This window comes from Castor canadensis, chromosome 5 (assembly GCF_047511655.1).
Source record: "Castor canadensis chromosome 5, mCasCan1.hap1v2, whole genome shotgun sequence".
Lineage (NCBI taxonomy): Eukaryota > Metazoa > Chordata > Mammalia > Rodentia > Castoridae > Castor > Castor canadensis.
In genome coordinates, this window is record NC_133390.1 from 76,288,427 (window position 1) to 76,309,022 (window position 20,596).

General features: G+C 49.2%; 1 protein-coding gene across 1 annotated transcript; it reads left to right on the plus strand.

Moving 5' to 3' along the window:
- Window positions 1-8,606: 8,606 nt before the first annotated feature.
- On the plus strand, window positions 8,607-19,035 carry Lrrc15 (leucine rich repeat containing 15). The gene is made up of 2 exons (XM_020186745.2): window positions 8,607-8,702; window positions 16,418-19,035. Exon 2 carries the CDS (start codon window positions 16,421-16,423, stop codon window positions 18,191-18,193), a length of 1,773 nt encoding a protein of 590 aa, XP_020042334.2. The 5' UTR covers window positions 8,607-8,702; window positions 16,418-16,420; the 3' UTR covers window positions 18,194-19,035.
- The last annotated feature ends 1,561 nt before the right edge of the window (window positions 19,036-20,596 follow it).

Consider the following 20,596-nt stretch of genomic DNA (forward strand, 5'->3'; position numbering starts at 1 on the left):
ACAGTCCTGTGCCATATAATCATGTTTCAAACAACAGGGGACAAATATGACAGTGGTTCCATAAGATTCTATCTCCCAGTGATGTTTGCACAGTGATGAAATCTCCCAACGACATATTATCCAAAGGCATCCTTGTTAAGGGACACATGACTCTACTTTATACAGTCCAAATTCTGCCCCTTTGGGACAAGTAGGGAGACGATCAGGTCACTTCCTAGAAGACTGCCTTTGTTCCTGGCTGCTAACAGCACCGATCCTGTAGGGTGTAGAGGGAGAGGGGATTTCTACTCAGCACCCAGCGGTTTCACACCTAACTTTTTTTTCTAATCTCTGCACCAATCAGGTAAGGCTGGTTGTTGGCACAGCAGTTCAGGAAGACTGAGAGAGGAGGTTAGACCAGTGGGGTTGTGATTTGGAAGCCACTAGAAGCCTGAGCCCTGTCTGTGACTAGGAGTTCTTCAGCTCCTGGCTACTGGGGTCACAATGAGCCTGTGTCTGCAATCATAGCCTGTTTCAAGAAGGAAATCCCATCTGTTTCTTCTTTCCTCTCCTCCTCTCTCCTTCCCTCCTCTCTAATCCCCTCCCCTCCCCTCTTCCTTCCTCTTTCTTCCCGTCTCCCCTCTCCTCCCATCCCCTCCCTTTCTTTATCCCTCCCTCTCCACTAGACATTTTTACTCAGTCTATTGACATGTTTAATTGTCTGTCATTAAAAAACCCTGTGTGCTGTGAAAATACTGTATTACTACAATGACATATACCTGTTGTTACACATTTGTCCAAACCCATAGAATGTCCAACACCAAGTGAACCCTGATGTAGACCATGGACCCTGGGTGATGACAACTTCTGAGTGTATGGTCACCAGTCATTACAAACAGACTACTCTGGTGGGGGATGTTGATGATGCAGAGCTGTGCATGGTTGGGGGCAGGAGTCAATTCCAAAACTCTCTGTAACTTCCATTCAACTTTGCAAGGAAACTAAAACTGTTTTAAAAAATAAAGTCCATTTCCTGGGCATGGTGGCTCATATCTGTAATCCCAGCTACTTGGGAGGTGGAGATAGGAGGATCGGAGTTCAAGGCCAGGTTGGGAAAAAGTGTGAGATCCTATCAGAAAAACAAACTAAAAGCAAAAGGGCTGTGTGCATGCCTCATATGGTAGATGCTTACTTAGCAAGGTCTAGACATTGACTTCAACCCCCAGTACCATCTAAATAAATAAATAATAAAGTCTATTAAAGACGAAAAAAACACAAAAAGCCTGTGTTCCTTCCCAGATTGGCCCTTCCTCCAATTCTTCCTTCTAGGACCCTGTCTCCACAGTGCTTCTCATACTTTCCTCTACATTGTTACACCCTGGCCAGGGCTTTCCTTTTATGTCACAAGCCTCTCCCAGAGGGTGCCTGGGAGCACAGGATCATCTTCCCCAAAGACTCCTCTGTCCAAAGCTCTGTGGCCTCACTCAGTGCTCGTCTCCAGCCCTTTGGTTGGCTCCTGTTCATCTATCTCTCAATAGTATCGGGGAGACCTGCGCTGCCTTTCCTAACCCTCCTCTTACATACTGTGTACCCAGAGCCCTTGAGAATCTGTTGGAGGTGATGGACTGCCTCCCCAGAAAAGTGCACACCCACCACACACTTCCACACACTTGGTCATAGGATTTCGGTGGCTTCCTAGGCCACCCCTTCTGTTGGAAGCAATGGGGTTGGCAGACTCCAGACTAAGCACCATTTCTGGGCAGCTTCCCCCTTTACCTATTCTCCTTAGATCTGTATCACTTCTCCTGACTCAAACAAGGAGTTTAGACTCTCCTGGACAGTCACATTGGGATCCTTAGGCTCAGCCTGCCCAAGATAATGTCTGTCATCTTGCCCCACACCTGCCCCTCCTCCTGTGCTCTCCAGCCCTCTTAATGTTTCCAAGCAACCACTGAGTCACACACATCTACATCCTAGCCATTTGCCTTCATGACTTTTTTTTTTTGTCTTTTATCACCTATGGCATGGACTGCTGATGGCCTCCAAAGGCTGCACACTGTTACTTCTACAGTTATAAGAGTTTTGTACATGGTGCTCATCTCAAGTCTGCATTTTTCTTGCAAGTAGGAGCAGCCATACACCTAAGCTCTAGCCAATAGATTTGAGCAGGAGAGGTGAGTGTGGCTTCTGTATTATGCCCATAGAGGGAAGGACTTCTCTTCACTCTCTTTTCTTCCTCCCTCCCTCCCTTCTTCCCTCTCTTCCTTTCTCCCTCTCTCCCTTCCTTCCTCCCTCCCTTTCTTCCATCCTTCCTTGCTTCCTTCCTCCCACTCTCCCTCCCTCCCTCCCTTCCCTTCCTTGCTTTCCATACTGGGGATTGGACTCAGGACCTCACTCTTGCTCTACCACTTGGACCATGCCCCTAGTCCTTTCACTTTCAGTTTGTTTTTCAGATAGGGTATTCCACTAACTTTGCCAAGGCTGGCTCGAACTGCAGTCCTTCTCTTTCGGCCTTGCAGGTGTGTACCTGGCAAAGAAGGAGATCACCACATTAGGTGTAGAGTTCTTTTTGTTTTCTTGTGGTGCTCAGGATCAAACCCAGGGCCCGCACATGTTAGCAAGCACTGTACCATTGAGCTACATCCCCAACCCTTTGCTTCTGTCTTGCCTTTCTTTGGCTGAAATATGAATGTGAATGCAGAATGTGGAGCAGGCACTTGGGACCATAAGATGACAAACTTACACTGAGGAAGGTAGAGCAATTAGGAGATGGGGTGTCAGGTGTTAGTTCAGTGAAGCCATCATTCTTCCTCGAAATGGCAGGTAACTATCCAACTTGTTTAAGTCCTTGCTGGTTTTGGCTTACCTGGTTACGGTGGCCTAACCCGTACCCCTGTAGCCCACTGTGTTATCCTACTTGCCAATCCACCCCCATGCTCTTCACCAGTTTATCTTCTGTGCAACCTGCTGATTGAGGTTTCTGTCCATCCGCACAGTCCTGTCTTAGCTCAGGTCTTCGTCATCTGCCTGAGTTATTACTATCATTTTTTCAAATCAGGTCTCCCTGTTCTCATCTCCCCCAGCAATTCATGCCTTATACAGCTGCCCAAATTATCCATCCTCTGCACCAGCATTTCTCTCACTGGTTTCTCAAATCAGATAATTCATTATTGGGGGAGGAGAGGGCTGTCCTGTAAACTGTAAGATATTTAGTAACCCCTCTGCCCCACTCACTAGGTGCCCATTGCATTCTTCAAGTGGTGAGAATGAAAATGTCTCCAGACATTGACAAATATTCCCTGTGGGGAGGGCAAAATCCTCCTGGTTGAAAACCACTGCCGCACCTTGATTCGATTCCATCTGTTCCCTGAAAAATGCTACCTGGCTCTCTGTGGTCTGCAGAATGCATGCCAGCTGGTAGGGCCCTTCGTAGCTGGGCCTCACACTTTTTGCAGATGATGCTTCTGCTTACTCTGCCTGTGACCCTCACGTGCACTCTTGCACTATTTCCCACGTGCTGGGAGGCCATGATCATCCACATCTCTGTGCCTTTGCAAGTGCTGGTTTTTCTTCCAAGAATGCCCAATCCCTCTTTGTTCTATCAGGGGAAGCCTTCCTCCTGTGGTTCAAGCAGGCTCTTCAGCTACCTGTGTGGCCCCATCCCATACATGTCTTAACACTTGAGCATGACTGTTAACTGAGTCCCCTCAGAATAAATTGACTTACTCCTGTATACCAGCATCCAGCCCAGGGCCTGCCACTCAGGGAATGCTCGGTTTGTTGAGTGAATGCTCAGTTTGTTGAGTGAATACTGGAGCTCTACGGTGGCCCTGGATGGTTGAGGGAAGGGCCCATGTGTGGTGTGTTCGAAGGTTCAGGAGAAAAGAGGGATTTAGGAGGTGTGAGTCTGCTCACAGGCCCCATGCTGCTGGCTGATGGGCAAGGATAGGCCTGTCATGACTCTAAAATGGAGCAGAACCCATATGCAAGGTTCCAGGGAGGCAAGTTTCAGTTTAATAGAAAACAAGGTTTCAAAAATAGAACTTTACTTTTATATTTTAAAATTGTTGTCTTAATTACCTATTAATTCAAGAATGCAAGTTTATTTCAATGAAGTATAAATGAGTTATAAAAACCCTCATTCCTTATACTGTAGCAGTACATATCCTTCTAGCTCTTATGCATTTATACACCATTGTCTCCCCATCGCTTCCAGGATCCCAGAAATCCTTGAATACTTAAGTCCCCACCCCCTTTTTTTTTCCAGTACTGGTTTGAACTTAGGTGCTCTAGCACTCAAGCCATGCCACCAGCCCTTTAAGTTCTTTATATAAAATTGTCAGTGTTTCCATATAACCTTGCAATCCTCCCACATGCTTTATTTTTCCTTTCTCTTTCTTTCTTTCTCTCTCTCTTTCTTCCTTCCTTCCTTTCTCTCTCTCTCTCTTCTTCTTCTTCTTCTTCTTCTTTTTTTTAATGTGGCCCAGCCTGACTTGGAGCTCACTATGTAGCCCAGGCCCATGATCCCCCTTCCTCAGCCTTTCCCATGTACTTCAAATCATCTCTAGACTACTCATAATACCTAATACAATGGAAATGCTAAGTGAATAGCTATTAACACTGTATTGTTTAGGGAATAGTGAGAAAAAAATCTGTATACATTCAGTACATATGCAGTCATCATAGGCCTAGCTACCTTTTATTTTCTTTATTTATTTTTTGCTGTACTGGGGATTGAATTCAGGGCCTCATGCATGCCAGATAAGCACTTTACCACTGAGCTTCATCTCCAGCCCCCAGAAGTACATTTTTAATCCTTAATTGTTTGACTCAATGAAACCCTCTGATAAGGAAAGCTGTCTGTGTAGATAAAGACATAGGTATCTGTATAATCTCATACACACACCACACAGATAAAGTTTTCTTTCACTTTCATTATTCTTTCTTGTTCCTCCTCTTCTGTGTTGGAGAAAGATTTTTTTTTTTTTTACATAAAACCAAGTGAAGCTGGGCACCAGTGACTCACATCTGTAATCCTAGCTACTCAGGAGGCAGAGATCAGGAGGATCACAGTTCAAGGCCAGCCTGGGCTAATAGTTCATGAGACCCTATCTCAAAAATACCTTACACTAAAAGGGCCGGTGGAGTGGCTCAAGGTGTAGACCCTGAGTTCAAGCAAAAACAAACAGGTGAAGAGCTGAGGGCAAGCACATCCTGAGGTCAAATTCCAGTTCTCTCAAATACAAAACAAAACAAAACAAAACAAAAACAAGTAAATCAACAAATAAATAGGTGGTAGGCTACTGCACCAAAGTCTTGAGGTTATGAGAGATGCCCACTGAGCAAAAAGGATGCCTGTTTGTCTCTGAGAGTCACTGCTTTGGGGGAGCAAACTAAAATTCAGAGAACAACCAGGACTGTGGAAATAGCTGGGAACCAGAGACCACCTAATGGGACCTTAGATTTCATGACTTACTCTGCCTCCAAGACAGAGGGGTTACCATAGGGAAGGCCAATGGAGGGGACATGGGGAAGAAAGAGGTAGGAGGGACCCAGCAGAGACAAGAGCCCTGGAGGGCCCTCTGAAGCATATTCCATGGACTCCAAAGGCCATTCAGTAGGGAGCTGAGGTTTGTACATCTTCTGGATTTTTATGTGATTAGTATGAGCAAATAGCAAGATAATTTTCCTGGCTGTTCCCCATAGGTTGAGGGATAACTGACAAATAACATATTTAGATCTTTTTCTCTAAAGTCAACAAGTGCAATTGCATTACATATATTAAGCTGTGGCTTACTTCTTTCTTTTTGCTTACTATATCTGATATAGTAAGCAAATATTAAGTCAGCAAAGATATATTTTTTCTTAGCAAATAAAGATATATCTCTCTACTCTACCAGGGACTTCATCGTGAGATAATGCACCTCACCCCAACTGGGAACTGAACTACACGACGATGGTAACTTCATCTATTGAGGTGCCTCAAAATATTTCCTCTAGTGGGGTGGGGGGCGTGTGGTGGCTGATTCCATGACCTCTAATTCCCTGGATTCTATGCTTCTTAACCCGAATAGAGACACATGCATGGGTGGGGGGCATCAGAGTTCTCGGGAGCCTTGTGGCAACCTCAGCCCTTCTGGTTCTCCCAAGGGGATAGAAAGTGCACCCGGAGCTTACAGGGCCTGGGCAGTGAATCAGGTTTCACTTTCAGCAGTAGTAGTTCTCACTGGTGAGGACTGACTGGGTACCATTTTGCTTTCTCCGAAGGAGAGAGTATGCTTCCCAAGGAAGAGCAGGTCTCGGTGGGCTGAAGGTCAGCTGGATCTCTAGGGCATCCCCAGTGTAGTCCTTCTCACATGGCCAGGTTTGTGTAATGAAAGAACATCCTGTGATTAGGACCAGAGAGGATGGCCTAAGGGCTTTGATAATCCATCATGAAAACATAGAAACCTAGCCATACTACACTTCCTACAGTGTAGCTCTGATTGTGTTTCTCTCTTCCTCTAATACCTCTGGTGGTTCCCTACTGCCTATAGAGGGTCACCACACTCCTCATGGAGGCATCCCAGCTCCACCTCAGTGAGACCCCATCACAAACCTGGGCTCCAGCCAAACTTGATGTTTGGTCAAGTGCTTCTCTCCTTCTCGCTTTGACTTGATGACTTTCCTGAACCCATTTCTCCACATATTTAAGCCTGCTCATTTTTTAAGGCCACCTTCCACATGAAGCTCCAGCATTATTCCTTTTAATTGCACCCACATTTCCAACCTAACTCTGAGGACAGTTCTGTCTGCGACCTCACTCCCCTCATCCTTTCTCAGTCCCCACTCTGCACAGTCTAAATATGACCATGCTTCTATCTATAGTAGATGTTCATGTCTAGCACTCAGTCAAATATGGTGTAAACAGCACAGAATCCACAGACTGGGGCTCGAATACCACTTAGTGTGTGAAACGAGTTAACTGGCCTGGGCTTTGGTTTCCTTGTCTGGAAGATGGAGGTGATTATGCTCCCCACAACAAAGAATTGATCGCCTGGCCCAAATGTCACAGTGAGGTTGAGAAAGATGATATAGATGAAACAGATGTAATAGGGTCCTTTGGGGTCTCTGTCTTACAGCAGGTGCGTCCTGCAAAGGCACCCTTAAATGTACCCAGTTTGTCTCTGTGCTGACCACAACTCCCAGCACAGAGCCTAGCATAGAGCAGCTGAGTGTTAGCATTTGGAAGGAAGGGAGGAAGGAAAAGAGGGGATATTCTTTCTTATTCTTTCAGACTTGGTGGACAGGACATTGATGCTCCTGGTCTGGGATGAGAGGAAGGTGTACAGGTGTTCTCCCTGGGGAATACTATTTGGAAGGGAGGCTGAGGGTTGAAGAGACGAGCTTGGGGGTTGTATAGGACTCACTCCAAGCAGAGTCTGCCCCTCTTGGGCTCCTCATTTCATGATCAGGGCACTTTTTGTTTCTGGCTCTGAATCATGGTCCCACGGTGAGGAAGAATGTGGCATGATTCAGGCTGCGGGGATTGACCATGGCAAGCCACCCAAATGACTATTTCATTAATAACCCTGCACACTTTTATGTCTTCCTTTCATCGCAAATCTCAAAGCACAGTGCAAACATTAATTAAGGCCCTTGACATTCCAGGAGGCCCTGTGTGTAAATATCACTCTCCCCACTTGGCAGAGAGGGTAAACTGAGCCAGGCTTCAGCCTAAAGCAGCTCAGGTCTTGTTGAGGATCCACCCTGCAGGAGAAGCTGGGGCTTCACAGCCACCCCAGTCCTCTAACTGTGATTTCTGTGTCTTCTTCCCTGGGCCCTCTTGGTCACACCATGAATAAAAGTGACATCTTAGTCTCCTGCTTGGGTGGGGAACAGTGGAAAGACTCAGCAGGGCATGGGCTTTACAGCAGAGAGGAAGGGCATAGGGAACCCCTCATTCTCAGACATGCCTTTGACCTCTGTACCCATAAACATGCAAGTTCACTCCTGGGAGCACAGGCAAAGAGGGTGACCTTGGAGAGGCATGCAACACTTTGAGATGTTCCGGGTGTAATTTTATCATTCTTGGATTTAAAATAAATGCTTTTAATAAAATGTTATCAACAGGTGAATAGGATGAAGCACAAGGGTGTTCCTTGCATTATTATTGCATATTTTCTGTTAACTTGAAGCTATTTCAATATAAAAAGCTTAGAATAAAAACAAAGGAAACAGGGCAATGCAGTAAGGGAGCAGCTCTTGGGAGCAGAGATGTGAGGACCTTCCGTGAGCTTTCCCCGGTTGTGGCTCCTTGGCTGGTACAGGCACCAGGCGCCCATGGGTCTCTAGAGAGGGTCTAGGGGTGGCGGAAACGCCTTCTCTGGAGCCACAGAGGCCAATGCAGTGATCGAATCCGAAAGAAACACTGGGGAGAGAAGAGAAAAGAAATGACTTCTTTTCAAACGCGGCCAAAGAGAGAGTATCCCTTAAACTTGAACGCAGGTGGTGCATCCACAGATGATGCGGTCCAGGGACTGTTGGGGACTGCACAGTGGCCTTCGGTGCCCCCGCCCCGTCCCGCGCAGACACTGCCCCCTGCGGTGACTCACGCCGGGATCGTTTAAATGCAGGGAGGACCCGGCCAGCCGCACTCATGCTGCAGCCTTGAGCCGTCCCGGGTCCTCCTCCTCGCCTCACTCCCATTGACTTCGGGCAGGCGGGCGCACGCCCAGCTGCTGGTAAGTGGGCGACGCCTCCTCCCCCACCCCCAGCCTGGGCGCCCCTCTTTCTGCTGACCTTTCTCACTCACCTGGGAGAGACTCCAGAAGCCGCAAGAGCAGCCAGAGGCAGCCTCCTGGAGGAGCGCCAGCCTGTCCCCCCACTGCCCCCTCTGTGGGGCACAGGGACAGGGACCACCAGCCTCCTCTGTGGATTCTGACCTGCCTTTTGCGTCCCTGTCCTTACCATCTGTGCTATCAGTCTGGGGTGCTGAGCAGAGGTTTAGACTAGCAGAGGGCTTAAGGTTTATTAAATTCTCACACCCGCGTCCCAGTAGGGTCTGGATACTAGATTCAGAGTCTAGCATCAGGAGCAGCAGTTTCTGTAAGGTTCAGGACATTTGAATCTGGGCCCTCCTCCCTGCACGGACTGTAGCGCCACCCACGGGGTGCCCTGCATTTGGGTCTGTCCAGGACCCATAAGACCTTCTTCCCTCCCCCCCTTTTCCCTCCCCCAGCAAGAGATCTGTCCTCTGATTTTCACAGACTTCTAATGGCTGTCAAAATGATCTCAGCACATGTGCAGGTCCCTGGTTAGGAATTCCCATTTGGAATTCAGCTGTGGGCTCAGATGGCTCAGGTTCTAACTTGTGGCTTGGGGACCCCATCCTGGCAGCTTCCCCCTCTTGCCAGCTAGGGGTGTCACTTGCTCTTGGTGGGAGCTGATGGCTTTGAGCAGGGAGGGGACTTGTGATGAGGGTTAGGGTGGATTTTAAAACGTATCTGTTGGACATTTACCTGTGTTTCTGCTCAAATTGTGGAAAACCAGAACTTTCTGGTCTTTCCTACCTGTACCAAAGCTGAGGGAGCCGTTCTACCTCTGGGGCGGTATGTGTTACCTGGGGGCAGGCTGCACCTTCTTTGGATGACACACACACACACACAGAGGGGTGGCGCCTGCCACACTCCTGCTTCTTCTTCAGGTTATCTGGATCCCATCACCTCATCACAGGCAGCACCCAGACCTGTGGGTGCCACTGACTCCGGAACTTGGAAGTTCTCTAACGGTTGGCTCTTCTCTCTTTCTGCATTGCCTGAACATCTGGGGTAAATTCAAGGCCAGACAGTCCAATTTGCCTGTGGTCTTGAGTCAGCCAGGCAGGCTCAGCAGTGACAGGGAGGAGGTGGGCATGTGAGAAGGTTCCAGACCAGAGCACAGCACTGAAAAGACCCTTCAGAAAGCTCAGGATGGGTTCTCTCCAGGGCTGGAGGACACCACCTTGTCTTGCTCAGTAAATAGAAGGGTGTGAGGGCTGGTGGAAGCAGATCCAGATGTGGAGAAATAAGACATGGAGGAGAAGCTGCCCTGACTTCGTCCTGCCAGTAAACACTCAGAGGCTGTGATTATAGGCAGCCATTTGCTTCCCTAAACCCTGACCACGAAAGAGAGCCTTGCAGCTTTAGGTTTCAGTGGCTCCCTTGCTTTTGGGACACAGGATTTGGAAGCTGCTTCCAAGATGCTGTGATTAGGGACTGACCCATTTGAACCTACTTTGGGTCCCCTAGGTGTGCTGCTGAGAGGGGGTATGTTTGAATACCCTGTCTTCTTCTGAAAAAGCCCTGGTTGGGAAGTTCTCCCTGTTATGCTCTGCAATTTGTCAGTCTCCTGCCACTCTTGCCAAGCAAATTACAGCTCTGCTTTGGCCTCTGCAGGAAGCCAGGTTCAACCTCCCCCAACCCTGGGAGAATTCCCCACAGAGGGGCTAGAAAGGAATTGCTTTTTCTTATTTTCTTTTTTAAAATAATGAATCATATTTTGCTTTTTTTTTTTTTTTGAGGTACTTGGATTTACACCTTGAACTACTCCACCAGCTTTTTTTTTTTTTTTTTTGAGATAGGGTCTCGGGAGCTACTTTCTAGGGCTGGCTTCAAACCATGATACTCCTGATCTCTGTCTGCTGAGTAGCTAGGATTACAAGCGTGAGCCACTGGTGCCCAGCTTATATTTTGCTTTGAAGGGCAATGAGAGATGGGGGTTGAGAGTTGACCAAGGTGGAGGAGGAGGGGGTGGTCAGGCTTATCTTGGAGTTCAAGGATGCTCTTTGTATTTGAACTGCTCCTAAATCAGAAGCCTGACAAGAAGGGTGTGTATGTTGAGATTACTGGGGTAAGCCCTTTCGGGTGATGGTTCTGTCCTTCCCTTCCGCTCTTCCAGGCTACTCAGGTGAAATTGAGCAAACACAAGCATCAGAACAGCCTTAAAAAAGAAAATCTCTGAAACCATGAGGCCTAGGATTTGGGAAAGGACTTGACTTTGGCTTATAATACTGGACAGGTGAAAGGTGGATCCTATATGAGCTGAAGATCAGTTTAAGGTGGAGGGAGCGAGGCCACCTCTTTCCTTCTCAACCCTTGCACAGCCAGACAGGTAGAGGACAAAGTTCTTCAGCCTTATAAGTTGAGGGGTTCACCAGCTCCATGGATAAGGGCTCCTGAGTCAGAAGTCTTCAACCAACTGTGTGACCCTTGAGCAAGTCTCCTCCCTGTGGACTCCTCAGTTTTCTCATCTACAAAATGGCCAGATAGTTTGATAGATGGTCTCAAGAGGCCATTGTACCTCTGAAGCCTTGGGCTCCACACACTGCATCTAGAAGCAGCTTTTGCTGGGCCCAACGTAGCACAAACTCCAGCTTCCTGATGGGGATGCGGACCAGGCCAGTGAGGGAAGTACTGACCCAGGGAACTAGGACAGGCCTAGAGTGTGACTTTTGGCCTCCCCCATCCCATTACCTTTCTGTTCTTGGTGGTATATGATACAGGCTGTGAGTTCTCATCACATGGGGGTCAGGCGGGGGAGATGCTGTTAATTATGCAGCATTCTGGGCCCCTCTCAGACCTAGGTATTCGGATCTCTGTGGGTGGAGCCTCCAGAGATCCCATTTTACTCAACAACACAGCAGTAATCACCACCTTTATTGGGTATTCACTTTGTGCCAAGAACTAGTCTAAATGTTGAGCACGTATTAACTCATTTACTGTTCCTGGCAGCAAAGCTGTGAAGTCAGTTCCAGTCAAAAAGCTCCCTAGGCTATTTGTGTGTTTTACTCTGGGCAGGGGCACTTGGAGGATCTGGATCCCTGGGGCTTGAACTCGAGGCTGAGTATCTCTGTAACCTCAGACCCATTGCACTAAGCACCAAAGAGCATCCTGATTGAGGATGACACTGGCTGTGGGAGGGGAGAACAACCGCAAGCCTGGCATCTCCCTCAGAAGCCCTTGGGCTGGTTGGGGCCCATCTCACTAGCAGAGGAGGCCATGATTAGCAATCTAGCTGCAGAGAGAGAGCAAAGGACAGGGGAGAAAATGGTCTTTGGGGGCCTCAGTTTTTCCAGGTGCACTGGGAGGAGGCAGGACACAAGGTTCCCTATGGCCCCTCTCAGATCCTAGTTCTCACAAAATGGCTGTTGGGTATGTGAAAAGGTGGTGATTAAGCAGTGGGTTGCCTGGCCTGGAGACCTTTGAAACAAGGCAGGCCTGAAAAGATGGGCTTGGGATCATCAAGCCTCTGCATACAGGTGGCCCAGGTGGCACTGCAGATGGTTCGGTGAGGCCTGTGGGGAAGAGAGGGTGAGGAGAAAGGTGAGCCTTCAGTACAGCCTCCTTCTTGCCTCTAGTCAGAAGAGATTAGAGTTGCAAGGGCCTTGAAAGTCTCTACAGAAAGGGAAACTGAGGCCTGAAGTATGTCCCTAAACTCTGGTTGTATCTTAGTGTCAAGACCAGAGAAGAATATGGGTCTCCCAGGCTCTTTCCAAAAGTCTTACTTTGTGAGGTTGAAATAAGAAGCAGTCTCCTTCCAGGGAACGTTGTGTTTAGGGAATGTGAATGATGGTATTAAACCAAAAATGTCCCAACTCACCAACCAACCAAGCCCCGAGCTTCAAGGCTAATTATGGGTTCGCTCATGAGTCACAGGGCGTTTCTGCTCAGAGACCCACAGGCAGCGCCCTGGTTCAATCGCTTCTACTCCCAGGGAGGGGCCGCGTTCATATCCAGGTGAGCTGTCTGGCTGTCCTTCTGTCTGGCTGCCCAGCTCACTGACTTCATGGGCCTTGACTGACGCCAAGTGTTCCCCCCAGGGGCTAGAACGGGGCTGGAATGAGTCCCCGCAGTGACTGAGGACGCACTCGTTCAGCTGCCTGTGGAGAAAGGTGTAATTAGAGAAGCTTCCTGGGCCTTTAACTGCCATTGTCACAGCTGCCAAGCGGCACTCGACAGCGTGGGCTATTAGGCTACTGTGTGCCAGCTCCAAAAGGTCGAGGGCTGCCACACACATATCCACAGCACCGGCTAGAAGTCCAAGGCCCAGACCGAGGCCTGCGTGGGGTCCTCCCTCCCTGCAGGACCTGCACCTGGCAGTGGTGGGTTCTTTGCAGATGGTTTGCAGCAGTCAGCGCCAGCTGCCACACTCACAGTGCTGGAAAACAGGAAGCAGCTGTGTGTGTCTGCAGGGTGGGCTCTGCAGACGGGAGGGTTTGTAAGAAGACAGTGCAGATTCTTGCAATATTTGTCGCGCTGAGTGTGGTCCGTTTTAGACAACAGTGGCCCGGTTCCCACAGGGAATTATCTCTCCATTCCTCCTCCTAGGCCATTAGGCACACTCACCTGGCTCAGGGCCCTTCCCAGAACTAGCCTAATGCCACTTCCTAGCTGAGGAGTGGAGACTCAGAGGAGGCCATCCAGAGATGTGTCCTCAGAGGGGTCTTCACCTCTCTCTCGTTATACAGTGGGTGCCCAGGTGATGGGCACCTTTTCTCTCCTTAATAGTTGGGTTGTGACATCAGCTTTGGAGTACGTTGGACATAGGCGTATACATTAAAAAGAAAGAAGAGTGAGCTTAAATATCACCAAGGAGCCATTTGAACCTCACCTTTTGCAAGCCGGCCCAAGGGTGAACCTCCCCACACACATCTATCAAGGCGATGGACCTGCACAGCCCCCCAGAGGAGCACAGACCCAATTGTCCTTGGAGATGGATCTCATGCCCACACTCTGGGACTCAGCCTTGGAATCCTGGAATCTTAGGGCTGATTGGGGCAACTGCTGTCCTCTAATCTGATCACCTCCTGGGTGTAGGAGCCTTCTCTCCAGCTTCCTTATTGAGTGGTAGCTCAGCTCTGCTTGAACACTTGCAGTGATAGGGAGCTCACTACCTCCATGAGGTTGTCCATTTTGAGTGTGGACAAGTTCTTACTGGTGATGAACTGAGATCTGTGACCCCATGACCTCTGCACACTAATTTCGGCCTTGGGAGCCATACCAAGTTGGGGTGTTTTGTTTATTCCAGGTGAATCCTTCCTGTAGAGTAGGAAACTGCTGGTGGACTCCCATCTCCTCTCCTTTTAGCTATTCATCTGCTACCCTTTCAATGCATGCTTAGATGTTCTGGTTTCTGAGTTTCACCATCCTCTAGAAGTTCTTCAAGAGGCCAGTTTGTCATTGACCTTCTTGAAGTTCAGAGTGGAACTGAATATTGCACTACAGATGTGCCCTGTTCAGGGTAGCATAAAGTCAGACCATCACACCTTCGCTCCATGCTTGATACTTTTATTAATGCAGTCTCAGGTCTTATTTGTGTTTTTGGATAGCCTCGTTTCTTTGCTACCAGCAATCAGAGGCCCTAAGTCTTGGATGTTAAGCCATTTATTTTCTGTGCCCTCTGTATAAACAGTTTTTTGCTCTCAGTTTCTGGACCTGCCATTTGTCTATACAAGTTCACTTTTTTAGATGTGGTCCACAGCATAGTAAGGCCCCATTCCTTTGCCTCTAAACGCCATTGGCCAAGGAGTTATTTTTCCTCTCTTTTACTCAGTGTTCTAAATACTAGCCAAGTCCTTAATGAAAGCACAGCAGGTTAGGGCTTGGACCAGCTGTGAATAAGTGAAAAGTTAAGGTCTGTGTGGGTGGAGGATGAGCCTGGGTTTTCCCCTGAGATCAAGCCTTTTTGGAGGAGGGGAGCAAGGGAGTGGTGTGTGGGGCTAAGGCCAGAGAGAAGCTGAATTGCTTTCGACTATGGGCCAGGCTCAGGATCCCATGAATTCATAGGCACAAAGGGAAGCTGTAAAAATGCCTTCCCACTCAGCCAGCTTGCCTTGTATGCCATCATTTGACAGTCCTTCCTCTGACTCAGAATTTTGTTCATTAAAAGGAGGGACACTGTATTGATACTCAGTCCTCACCTATGAGTCTAGGGACCTGGGCTTTAAGATCTGAGCCTCAGTTTCCCTGCTTCCTGCCTCCCCATAAAATGCCAAGAGGCAGCAACTCCTTAGTTAGCCCTTCAGAAGTCATAGGCCCCTTTGAAGAGTGGGTAGAAGTCACCGGCACTCTCACCCGTACACAGAAATGCCATCCCTTGACTAGGAATGCTAGAATTTGAGGCTGTCCTGTCTTCAGAAATCCGTAGGTGGAGCTTGTGGATAAGGTTGGAACAACTGTACACTGGGACCACCCTGTGCAGGAAACCCTTGTGTTTGTTCTCCCATTTGCTCCTCACAATAGCCCCAAGAGGAGATGGAGATCATCCCTGCTTAGCAGATGATGACACTGTATCTTCAAGGCCTCAAGCTTTATTCAAGGTCAAACAGTTAGGGACCACATCCATGTCTTTATATTCTGGGGACACACACATACACGTCCTCATCATCAGCATCATGGGCAATTTCAAACACCAAACCCTTCATGAATCTGGCTCCATTCCCAGATCAGCCCCACACTTGAGGGTCAGCTGAATCCACCTATCCCCTTCAGCGCAAAGTGTGTCTAAGTTTTTCTGGAACTCACTCCAGGCCACCCAGTGTTTCTTCGTGGAAACTGGGACTCACACCCAGAAGCCAGGCCCCAGGCATCTGCTGAGCCCCAGCAGCCTCTCCCAGCCAGCCAGCTCAGGGTGAAGACAATAGCCTTTCATACGGAAGGTGGTTTGAGTTAACCCTAGTTGAAGTAGGAGGAAGGGCTAACAAAAGGTGGTGATGGGCTGGGCAAGGTAGGGCAAGGCTGAGGGGGTAGAAGAGCTGGGCTTCCCTGTAGTCTTTGCATGCATAAGCAGTGTGGTCCTCACTCTGCAGGCTGCTGCTGCCCCTCCTGGCAGGCAGGGTGCTTGTGGCCTGAGAATCTTGTTCTTATCTCCTCTCTGTTTCTCCCAGTAAAGCTGTGTTCAGCCAGCCTTTTCATGTGCTGTGTGGGCTACAGAGATGGGTAAGACACAGCTCCTGCCCTAGGGATCCTGTAGGATTGTAAGAGGGGCTCCTTTTCCTGAAAAAGCTTATTAGTTAGGGAAAGGGAGAGACGGGAGCATAATGAATGCCGCTCAAGGCTGGCTGTGCCAACAGAGGAGGTTGGGATGACCGCCTACATGGGAAGGTAACAAATACCAACTGGTAGAATTTGGGAAAACTTCCTATGATGCTTACTCTTGAGCTTGATCAAGAACTGTACAGAACATTTGGGTGAGGACAGGAGCCCTCCAGGTGGGGGGATTGCTTGGGATCAGGTGTGGAAGTCATGGGGGGAGGTGAAGAGGCTTGCTGGCTAGAACAGAGGATGTACTGAATTGGGAACCCAAGTATGGGACTCACGACCAAGCCACTGTTGAAACTGAAGGTGGATGTAGGCTTAAGACTTGCCACAGTGTCATCGAGGTGCCCCTGACTCAACATGTGATCTCTTTCCCTGCACAGGCCATGCCACTGAAACATTATCTCCTTTTGCTGGTGGGCTGCCAGGCCTGGGCTGCAGGCTTGGCCTACTATGGCTGCCCTAGCGAGTGTACCTGCTCCCGAGCCTCCCAGGTGGAGTGCACAGGGGCACGCATCGTGGCGGTGCCCACCCCTCTGCCCTGGAATGCCATGAGCCTGCAGATCCTCAACACACACATCACTGAACTCAATGAGTCACCGTTCCTCAACATCTCAGCTCTTATTGCCCTGAGGATCGAGAAGAATGAGCTGTCGCACATCGTGCCTGGTGCCTTCCGCAACCTGGGTTCGCTCCGTTACCTCAGTCTGGCCAATAACAAGCTGCAGGTTCTGCCTATTGGCCTCTTCCAGGGTCTGGATAACCTTGAGTCCCTCCTTCTGTCCAGTAACCAGCTGGTGCAGATCCAGCCAGCCCACTTTTCCCAGTGCAGCAACCTCAAGGAGCTGCAGCTGCATGGCAACCATCTGGAATACGTCCCTGACGGTGCCTTCGACCACCTGGTGGGACTCACCAAGCTCAATCTGGGCAAGAACAGCCTCACTCACCTGTCACCCAGGGTCTTCCAACACCTGGGCAACCTCCAGGTTCTCCGGCTATATGAGAACAGGCTCTCGGACATCCCCATGGGCACTTTCGATGGGTTGGGCAACCTCCAGGAGCTGGCCCTCCAGCAGAACCAGATCGGTGTGCTCTCCCCTGGCCTCTTCCACAACAACCGCAACCTGCAGAGACTCTATCTGTCCAATAACCACATCTCGCAGCTGCCCCCCGGCATCTTTATGCAGCTGCCCCAGCTCAACCGGCTCACACTCTTCGGGAATTCCTTGAAGGAGCTCTCCCCTGGCATCTTTGGGCCTATGCACAACCTGCGGGAGCTTTGGCTCTATGACAACCACATCACTGCTCTGCCTGACAACATCTTCAGCAACCTCCACCAGTTGCAGGTCCTGATCTTAAGTCGAAACCAAATCACCTTTATTTCGCCAGGCGCCTTCAATGGGCTGTCAGAGCTTCGAGAGCTGTCTCTCCACACCAATGAGCTGCAGGACCTGGATGGGAATGTCTTCCGTATGCTGGCCAACCTGCAGAACATCTCCCTACAGAACAATCGTCTCAGACAGCTCCCTGGAAACATTTTTGCCAATGTCAATGGCCTCATGACTATTCAGCTGCAGAACAACCAGCTGGAGAACCTGCCCGTGGGCATCTTCGATCACTTGGGGAATCTGTGTGAGCTGCGACTTTATGACAACCCCTGGAGATGTGACTCAGACATCCTTCCACTCCGCAGCTGGCTCCTGCTCAACAAGGCCAGGTTAGGTACTGACACTCTCCCGGTGTGTTCCAGCCCAGCCAATGTCCGAGGGCAGTCCATCATCATCATCAATGTCAATGCCCCCATGCCCAGCGTCCAGGCCCCGGCAATCCCTGAAGTGCCCAGCTATCCAGAGACACCACGGTACCCAGACACCTCCAGCTACCCTGACACCCCCAGCTACTCTGACACCACATCTATCTCCTCTACCACTGAGATCACTAGCTCTGTGGAAGACATCACTGATCTGACCACCATCGAGGCCACCGATGACCGCAACACATGGGGCATGACCCGGGCCCAGAGCGGGCTGGCCATTGCTGCCATTGTCATTGGCGTCATTGCCTTGGCCTGCTCGCTAGCTGCCTGCATCTGCTGCTGCTGCTGCAAGAAAAGAAGCCAGGCGGTCTTGATGCAGATGAAGGCTCCCAATGAGTGTTAGGGAGGCAGGCTGGAGCAGGGCTTGGGAAGGGTGAGACTGGAGGGCCTGGGAATGTGGACTTTCAGACTCCATCCCTGGGACCACAAAGCCAGGCTCTGGGCTTCCTCATCCTGACCTGCCTCATTCTTCTGTAGAGAAACAGGTCTTGCAAAGTCTTTCTTACCACCAAGGAGATCCAAACGGGCATAGAAAAACCTGAGGGATTCCCAGGTCCCATTCCTGGGCCTCCTTCAGAGGGGCCCTCCTCCAAATCCTCACCATCTCCCCTCCAAAAACAACCTCCCCTGCACCTGGCTCTCTCCTCACCTCTGTAGACTCAATAACAGGTCTGCTCACTTTGTGGGATAGTTCTCCACCAGGACAGCCCCCTCCTCAAAATACTATGCAAGCTGATGTTCCTTCTTCTGCTTCTCTTATTTGTGCTATGGCTTGACCCTGTCCCTGCAAATGAAAGTTCTCCCCTTGATATTCTGCTCCTGAAGGCAGAGTGAGTTCTCACCTCAAAGAAGACTTCAAATCAGTTGGCTGGTTGCTTGTGAGCTGCTGGGCTTGGAGGATACCCTGCAAGAGAGAAGGAAATCCATCCTGCTCCATTCTTGGACAGAGTCATCATCAGTTCCTCTTGGGATTTTTATCTGGAGAAGGAAGAAAGGTACCAGTGCAACAAGTTCAGCCTTTTAGAGAATGACATTTCCAAACTGCAGACTTTGCTTTGACATATTTAACCCTTTTATGGAATAAAATCATGTAGAATTTTTGACTTCTAAAAACATTAAAATCAGCTCATTGGTACTGGACGGAGAAAAAACCGGGGGTACCTGGAGTCCTTGCATTCATCCCTACAGTATTCCTTTTTTGATTTTTTTATTGAAGTATCATATACAAATAGAAACATGAGAGCGTGATAGTGTACAGCTGGTGAATTGTCACAAACTCAGCACACCTATGTAGTCAGCATCAGATCAAGAAACAACGCTGTCAGTGTCCCCACCCCAAGCTTTTTCAAGAAGACTTCTGGAGGTGGCATGGACTTACCGGGGACTTGGATTCCCACGAACCATGCTGTATCTGTTACTGTCCCCCTTATAAGGGACCAGTTGCCAGGGGTGGAAGAGATGTGTGTATGGACAGGGAGTTTTATTAAATCTGAAGACCCTGAGACACCCAGGTGGGGCAGGTCAGAAGTGTTCTGACTACAGTGGCCCATGCAACCAACACTCCTTCTTTGCCAAGAGGCCGACTCCTGCTCATTGGAGGCCCCTCTCCTGGAACCTTTTATGGGCATGATATGCCTGTATCTGTTTTGAATTTTTACTCTCTTGAGGGAAGAAAAATAGTTCAGAGATGAGATCTTTAATTGAACATCCAAGTGTAATGGAAACCAGGAATCCCTCTAACGTCGTGGTAAAATTCTCCATCAACATTAGTCAGCTAGCAGCTAGACTTCAGGGTTTTCAGACAGCAGACATTGGCACACTGTCAGGTCACGCTAGGTGGGGGAGCTCTCTGGAGCGCCCCCTGCCTGTGGCTTGGTTATGAGTTGAGTGGTTTGATTCAGGGTTTTCTCCTCCTTGAGTTACAGTAATGAGTATCTGTCTTTGCTGCTCTTCCTGCTACATTCATGCTCACACACCTTAAAACAAGGCAATACTTGTCTTTTCTGGACAACTGGTCCACCACTTCAAAAGTAAAAACTGAAATGAAGAACTTCAGGTTTCTGTGTCTGCCTGGGAAAGAACTTCAGCTGACCACAAGGATCTGGAAACCCGCCACCAATCCTGATCTATGCTTACAGTGCATTCTGCCCCATGAGACAAATAAAGAACCCCCTCAGGGCCTTAGCAGCATGATGATCACAGGGTGACCATGTTTCCCCTCCAGTTCCCTGGCAGAAAGGTCCAGGAAGGAATGTTTGTAAAAACTAGGGCACTTTGTAGCTTTTTACCCTCTGTTATAGGGAATCTGAAGTCACTCAAAAGATGTCATCTTCCCAGGGTAAATCGATATCTCCATGATGTTTTCAAAATATCTGTAGCAACTGATATCAAGACTTGCCAGGCCCCCAAAGGAAGTGAGCCCCAACTCGGGGCACAGCATCTTTCTGCTGCAGCCTGCTGTGTGGGCTCTGGGGCGGGGAGGGGGAACTGGACCCACGTGCTTCCAGATGGAAGCATTGTTCAGCATCACATTCCTCAGATCCAGAACCATCAGGTGCTCCTTGTGAGTTGGATCCAGCATCTCATGTGCACAGGCATGAGTGTGCCAGGGATGGAGAGAGGTAGAAATCCTCAGCCTCCAGTGTCCCCTGCCAATCTGAAGCCAGAATCCCTGGATATTTCTGACACTGGCCATGACTTTGGAGTATCTTTCTCTCTGGCTTAAAAGCTCACCTGAAGGCAGCTG

Excerpts from the sequence above, each read along its gene's own strand:
- Lrrc15 (XM_020186745.2), top strand. The coding sequence starts at position 16,421 with ATGCCACTGAAACATTATCTCCTTTTGCTGGTGGGCTGCCAGGCCTGG.